The 7,305-nt window shown below is 44.1% G+C and overlaps 1 protein-coding gene across 2 annotated transcripts; it reads right to left on the reverse strand.

The window, feature by feature from the left end:
- Positions 1–288: 288 nt before the first annotated feature.
- PDCL3 (phosducin like 3) lies at positions 289–6,811 on the reverse strand. Of its 2 annotated transcripts, none has more exons than XM_017818522.1 (6): positions 6,457–6,567; positions 5,234–5,363; positions 3,988–4,078; positions 3,182–3,325; positions 2,122–2,330; positions 289–798 (listed from the first exon to the last, which is right to left on the reverse strand). In XM_017818522.1, the coding sequence occupies exons 1-6, from the start codon at positions 6,547–6,549 to the stop codon at positions 656–658; spliced, it is 810 nt and encodes a 269-aa protein (XP_017674011.1). In that variant the 5' UTR covers positions 6,550–6,567; the 3' UTR covers positions 289–655. The 2 variants fall into 2 exon arrangements, with proteins under 2 accessions (XP_017674011.1, XP_017674012.1); XM_017818523.1 differs by lacking the exon at positions 6,457–6,567 and adding an exon at positions 6,766–6,811 and having other exon boundaries at positions 386–798.
- Positions 6,812–7,305: the final 494 nt, after the last annotated feature.

The raw sequence follows: 7,305 nt of genomic DNA on the forward strand, positions 1-7,305 counted from the left end.
AATGAAAGGGGACTCAGCACGCCCCAAGAGATGCCGGCCATCACAAAGACACTGGCCTCTCTTAAGATGTCTGGAGTCCCAGCTCATAGCTTTGTGTTGTCCCTCCTGCCAGCACCTCTGCAAAGGACCACATGACACTTTCAGTAGTACTCACATCATGGGTCACCTCCCCTACCTTTCCATGAAGTCCAGGTTATCAGAGGTCTATGCACCACAAGCTAAGAGACAGCCCATCAAAGTGCTATAACCAGTTATTTAAGATCAGCTACTTAGATTTCAGTTCCACAATTTAAGCTTGTCAAAAACAGTGTACTTAAGGCCACTTCATATTTCAGATTTTTAAATAAGTCAGACATCTACTACGAAAATAATAACAAGAGACCTCTGTTTCAACTCATGTCTATATTTCAAAACTTGAGTAATATTTACTCAGGCTTCATAATACAAAATGTCTTTCAGCATCTTAAGTGAAGCTGCAATAAATTTTTTTTTAGAAAACAAAAGCTTTTTTAGTTTCTAAAAGTTTCTAGATAAATGACTGTCTTGAAATACTGCCCTTCTTGGGCTCAGCAAGGCCTTGATGATCGTCTCCAGTGCTCGAGGTGGGAACACTGCCTGCAAGTGTACTGCATCAATCATGATACAGTCACAGGATTTAGTCATCCTCTGAGTCACTCTCTCCCCTGGCTGGGACACATGCCCTGATTGAAGACATGAGCTGGTCTTGGATCTGCTTCCTGGGGTTCTCCTCGAGGTCTGTCTTGATGGCCCCCGACTCTGAAATCTTCCACTCCAATTCTGTGCAGTGCAAAACAAGACAGTAATGAATGCAGGGGAGCTAACTGGAAAAAGCCCACTCTTCATTCCCCAGCTGACTTCTCTTATCACCCTACCATCACCACCACCGAGCCAGGGCCCTGCTCTATTCCTCCCCTTCTTCCCAGCTCCAGTCCTGCCACCCACACCTGCTCCAGCCGAGCCCTCCTCCCACAGTCCCTAGTGCTGGCACAGGTCTGAGGGTACTGCTCTGGAGCCCACCAGTGGCATCCCAAGTGCCACTCTGCTCCCTTTAACCAGCAGTGCAAAAGAGGTCATAGATACACAGCAGCAGCTTTAGAGGCAACTATCCCAGTGAAAGTGAATTCTACCTTCTAATCACAAAAGACATGTTTGCACATCTATTGCCAGTGAAGGAATACTGCTCATACATTACAGCTTTTTCCATCGTATACTGAGTTCATCACAATCAGAAGAGGCTGGGAATAAATTTAGTGAGGGGCAAAAAAAATGTGGAAATTCAATTACATGTGTGAATTATAGGTATTTTTCAGGGATGTATCCTGCAAACAGAATTCACCCCTTTGCCTCTACATCACACACTGATTATTAGTTCCTTAACAAGACAGTAAAGAGAGACTTCACCATCAGCAGTAGGCCCAAACTGGACTGGATTGCTTCCCAGAAGTGGCAGAGAGTCAATATAACACATTCAGTCAAAACCTTTCTCCTACTCCTGCTAACAACCCTATCATCAAATCTTATTTCCTTCAGATATTGCAGAATAATGAATACAACCTCACACTTTCCTTAATCTCCAGTGGAGGTTACCTGGGCTCAGGGGAGAAGGAAGGAAGAAATAAAATAAAGTGCAGAATTTCAGTGTGCAGCTTTCTGTGATGACTGAATTAAGCTGGCTCAGTCAGGAACAACATGCCATTGTCTTAAAATTGAAACAAGAAGCCCTACAATGCAATAGGCAAGCACCAGTTAGCAAGTGCAGATTATCATGTCACTGCAGGCAAGGCCAGTTCATGTACAACAGCCCCAAAGAACATCTGTGGGTACTGTTTACCCTTTTATATATTCAGCAAAATTTATTTCACCCAACACAGGGCATGAATACTTGCACACATATGCAAGATAAATATCTATATGTTGGTTTATCAGCAACTCACTAGTTTTACAAGATAGCCTTAATCACATGTGGTTGAGCCATAAGGATGAAAAACAAAATCTAATATGATTTTTAGTACCTCCCTTCTCCTCCTAAGCCTCACTTCCCTCATTCCCAGCAAAACAGTTTTGTTTTTCCTTTGGAAGACTGGAGATGCAGACACTCACCATCCCTTGTCAGGTTCATGCCCCCAAACACTAAGGGCCCAATGAACTGAGCTTTTATGTCTCCCTCCAGGTAGACAAATATTGTAGGCAGGTTCTTATCAGGGTAATTGGGAATGCAGGTGGTAGAGATAGCCTTGATGAATTTCACATCTCTGAACTTTTTTGCAAGCCCGCTCATATGTTGATTTATTAAGGCACAGAGTGGAATTCTGTGAAGAACAGCAACAAACACACATAAGGAAAAAAATAAAAAGACAAATTAAACAGTAAACTGCTCCAGAAGGAAGGTCAGAAATATCAGCATGATGAGTGGCATTCCTGGAAAGATAAATATACCAGAAGCAACTTCTGAATACTTTTGTTGTCTGGTATTCCAGCATTTAAAGGAGGTCAGCATCACTGTAGATTTTGATGGGTTGTGGTTTTTTTGTTTTACTATATTAGTACTGCAACTTTCTATCATACAGAGAAAATTGTTTATGAATTTAAGCTATTTAGAAATCGCATGAGCAAGGACAAAATAAAAAGAAAAGGAGCTCCTGGAAGAAATTAATCAAATGACCTGTGAATCAGTTAAGAGACAATGAACAACAGCAAGTATTTATAACCCTTTCCAGAAAGCTCTAGCAACTTAACAGGCCTTTTTTACAAGTTTTTTCATCATGATAGCAGGACTAAAAACCTTTTTCACTCCATTTTTATGCCACTAGAAACCAGGTTAAATACACATAGTGATCCTTCTCATTCACAGCCCCTTGCACTTCATCTAAAATAATTTCCAAAGCTTGGGGATTTCAGTGGCAGTAGCTACCTCTATAGCAGCTGGTTGGTCCACACCATGCTGTCTTATATAGATGTATAAAAAAGCTCTATAATAATGTTACCATGAAGTGGATAAGTTAAGCAGTCTTGAGTCAACAGTACTGAAACTACTGATTTTTTGTTTTATTCCTTAGAACATCAGAATCAGTTCCTTAACTCCACAGTAACTACACATGTATCTTAAAGTATATTCAGCTACTGACAGTAAAAGTTTTAATGGTTAAAAACAAATTCTTACCCTTGTTTGTAGAGGTGCAGGACTACCCATATATCTTTTCCAGCTTTTGTAACCTCTTGAACATAATCTTTTCCTGAAATCTCCACAACTTCCCCAAATTTATTCTTCATTTGAGCTGCTTTCATTTCTGCTAACCTTTGCTGCCTGAACAGCAAGGAATGGAAAAGACATCTTGTGAATAGATGGATTTTTTTGACAGAACAACACTTGAAGGAGCTGGTTTGAAACCTAGACTTCAGAGGCACATTACCAACTTCTTCAAATCCCAGAGCAACAAAAGCAAAACGACATAGTAGACGTTCTTGTATTTGCACCGTAACTTAAGACCACCAACATAAAAGAAGTACAACTAAGTTTCATGAAACGCTTTTTTCCCCTCATTTCTGGCCTCACCAGAATTTCTTCTGCAGATAATACACTACCCAAATAAATGGCAAAAACCATGACAGAGTTTAAGAGATAGAAGGAAACCAACACTGTAATTCAAATCTGCAGTACCTTAATCTCATTCACACAAAAATTAGGAAATCTTGGAAGTGATTTTCAAAGCTTTCAGAATCCCCAGCCATGCACTCAGCAGGTGCACATTATCTCTGCAAAACTAGGTTGTAGATAAAGGACAGTGAATTCAAATGCTGTTATCCTATTAAAGACACTTAGAAGCTCTACAAGAGACCAGAAACTCAGCCCCCTTTTTCCATCATCAGGCCTAAAAACATCCTTTATCTCTTCAACAATATCTCAAAGCATATAAAAGAAAGACCCTCCAATTATCATTAAAGCCAAATTCTGCTTGCTGCTCTGACCTGTACATTTCAATAGCTTTCTCATCTTCCTCATTAAATTCATCTTCATTCTCTTCTAGCTCTTCCAGAGTCATGTCCTCATAAGTTTTCACTAGAATAGAAGAAACATCAAATCACCAAAACCTCATTCCAGAATTAATACTCATCAGCTCTTATTAGTCCAACAGAATTTATTTATTTTATTTATTTTAAGGATAGATTAATTAGAAATATGAGGTATCATAGAACGGTTTGGATTGGAAGGGACTTAAAGACCATCTAGTTCCAACACCCCTGCCATGGGCAGGGACACCTTTCATTAGACCAGGTTGCTCAAACCCTCATCCAAGCTGGCCTTGAACACTTCCAGGGATGGGGCATCCACAGCTTCTCTGGGCAACCTGTTCCGGTGTCTCACCACTCTCACAGTAAAGAATTTCTTCCTAATATCTATTCTAAACCTACTCTCCTTCATCTTACGGTCATTCCCCCTTGTCCTATCACTGCATGCTCTTGTACAATGGGAGCTACCCTTAGGAGCTAGAGTTCAGTGATCCACGTGGGTGCCTTCTAACATAGGATATTCTATGGTTCTATTCTGCGATTCTAAAAAGTCCCTCTCCAGCTCTCTTATCAGTCCCCTTTGGGTACTAGAAGGTGTCCTAAGTTCTCCCCGAAGCCTTCTCTTCTCCAGTCTGAACAGCCCCAACTCTCTCAGCCTGTCGTCGTTATTGCTACTGGATTTTTAGAAAATGTTACACACTTTAGACATACGGATGGAAAGACAATGATGTAAAGGCCTCTGAGCTGAAGGCTGCCTAGACTAGCACACAAGTACCTGGATGAGCTTTCAGGTTTGGCAGCTGCAGCAAAGATGTACCAATCCCCCCCCATCTGTTGTTCACTGGCCTGAACAATGGAGGAAGCATAGAACAGGAAACGTCATGAGATAGTTTTACTTGCACACTCACCTGGCAGACTACCCGTGCACTGTTCTTATTTCAGCTTTCAAACACTGACTTTTATAAAAACACAGAGTTGACATCAAGTACAAAGCTTTCCTGTGCTAGAAGAACCCATGTTTTCAGGAATGTATTTGTTTGATACCATTAACAGATGATCACCCTGGATGGATGAAGCTGTAGTAACCCTACAGACTTGGAAAACGACACATTGCTAACAGCCATTTCTTTGTACAAGCTTCCCCCACGAGCCATTCCAAGGCTTGTCCTACTGCTGCTGGTGCCTGAGTTGGCTGGTCACTCACCTAGAGACTTCTGAAGGATGGCAAACTGCTCCTCTTCCTTTGCACGCTCCTGTTCCTCCACGTTTTCCTTTGGAGGAAGGATACCTTTCTTGCGCAGGATGTCATTCCACTCCGTGTCTTTATTTGGGTCCTAGAACAGAACAACAAATGAATGCCATCTGTTCAAGGAGAACTTTGTCACTTTCAGAACTTAACACAGGCAGGCTCTTCGAGAAACACAATACCTTGCAAAACTGATAACTGAATGGATGGTACCAGAAAGTTACAGTGCACATCCTCCTGATGCTGAGGCTTTTTTGCAGCCCCAGACCAGCTGAGCTCCAGACCAGTCACCTCGAAGAGTGACTTTATTTTATTCCATTCTGCTCACAGCACATAGAGGAGGTCTTGGAAGGGTACCAAAGTTTGAAGCATTGTAACCATTGCTCCATCTCTCACAAACTGAAATGAAAGGGGAGGAAATCAGCTAAGTGACAGAGAAGTACACTGGCCAGAAGGTTCACTTAGCCTCAGCAGAACAGGCCACCAAATCAACTGTCATTGCATTGGGAAGCACTAGAGACAAGATACACAGGGACCAGACCTAATTCTCAGGATATGGGAAGTCTCCTTGGTATATTCAAATCAGTGTGACTACCTAAGTGCTTAGAGGGAAGCAAGCACAGTCTCTGCTGGCCAAGTCCATTGCTAGGGAATCAGATCTAAATCTATGGCTATGCCACTCCTGAAAATTAAAGAAAGACTCCACTGTGAAATAGCTGAAATAATCCTGCAAAACAAGGCCAATATGCACCTGAGTATCGTTGAGCTGCTCAACAGAAGATTCTCCAAGGTAGCCAGCAATTTAATTTTTTTTTTAAATATATGAAATCTCAGTGATAAGCATCCACAGGCTGATTGTGGTTCCTTACTGTCTTGGCCTAACCACTTTGAAAACTGAACACAGCTACTGCTTTGCTGTGACTTGTATGGGTATAGTTTACAATAGATCTGTTCACAACTATATAACCACATCTCTGCTCAGACCAAACCCCAGTACTTATGGACTACAGGCCGTGGGGAAGAGGAGAGGGGTAAGGGGGGAAAAAAATAAAAGGAAGAAAACAAAGTAGCGCAAAAAACCCCAAAACACCAGGCTATTTTCTTTTTCTCCTGTCTCTGACCGTGATCAGTTTTCCCTCAACACGGCATTTCACTGCATCTACTATCGTTCACCAACATACCGATGCACTGTCTGAAACGCGCCCCCGCTCACTACAGTAGCGAATTAGATATCGCACTAGCAAAAAACAACAAATCACCACAAAACCAGCCATGGAGCTTCCGAGCAAGACCGCCCCATGACCGCCGCCTCCGCCCCTAGAAAGGGGACGAAACCGAGGTGCCCCACCCCGAGACACTCGACCGGTGAGGGCGGCCCGTGGCTGCTGGCGAGGCCCGAGGCCATTGCGCGGCCCCAGCCCTTCGCCGGGCCGGGCTCCCCCCGCAGCACCGGCCGCACCCGGGCCTGCGGGGGCACCCCGGCTGCTCACCTGCATCCTGCCGGCGGGGCCGGGGCCGGGCCCGGTGAGGGGCAGCGGGGCCAAGGCCGGGCAGGGCCGGTCCCGGCGTGCGCGGCGCGGCCGGAGGAGGCGGCGCTCCCCGGCGGGGCGGGCTCAGCGCCGCTGCCGCTTCCCGGACCGCCTAATAAGGCTGGTCCCGGCGGCGTGGGGCTGGGTGGAGTCATTGGGGATTTAAAAGCATCGCAGAGTCGTTTGGGTTGGAAGGGATAGTAAAGATCATAAATTCCCCTGCAGTGGGCAGGGACACTTTCCACTAGAACAGGTTGCTCGTAGCCCCATCCAACCTGGCCTTGAACACTTTCAGGGATGGGGCATCCCCAACTTCTTTGAGCAACCTGTTCCAGCGTCTCACCACCCTCACAGCAAAGAATTTCTTCCTGACATCTAAACTAAAGCTCTCCTAGTTTAAAACAGTTCCCTGCCGTTGTATCACTATCAGCCCGTGTAAACATCTCTCTCCCTCTTTTTTATAAGTTCCCTTTGAGTACAGAAAAGTCCAGGTCCTGATCT

The sequence above is a fragment of the Lepidothrix coronata genome, unplaced genomic scaffold, assembly GCF_001604755.1.
Source record: "Lepidothrix coronata isolate B3197 unplaced genomic scaffold, Lepidothrix_coronata-1.0 Scaffold68, whole genome shotgun sequence".
In the NCBI taxonomy this organism is placed as follows: domain Eukaryota; kingdom Metazoa; phylum Chordata; class Aves; order Passeriformes; family Pipridae; genus Lepidothrix; species Lepidothrix coronata.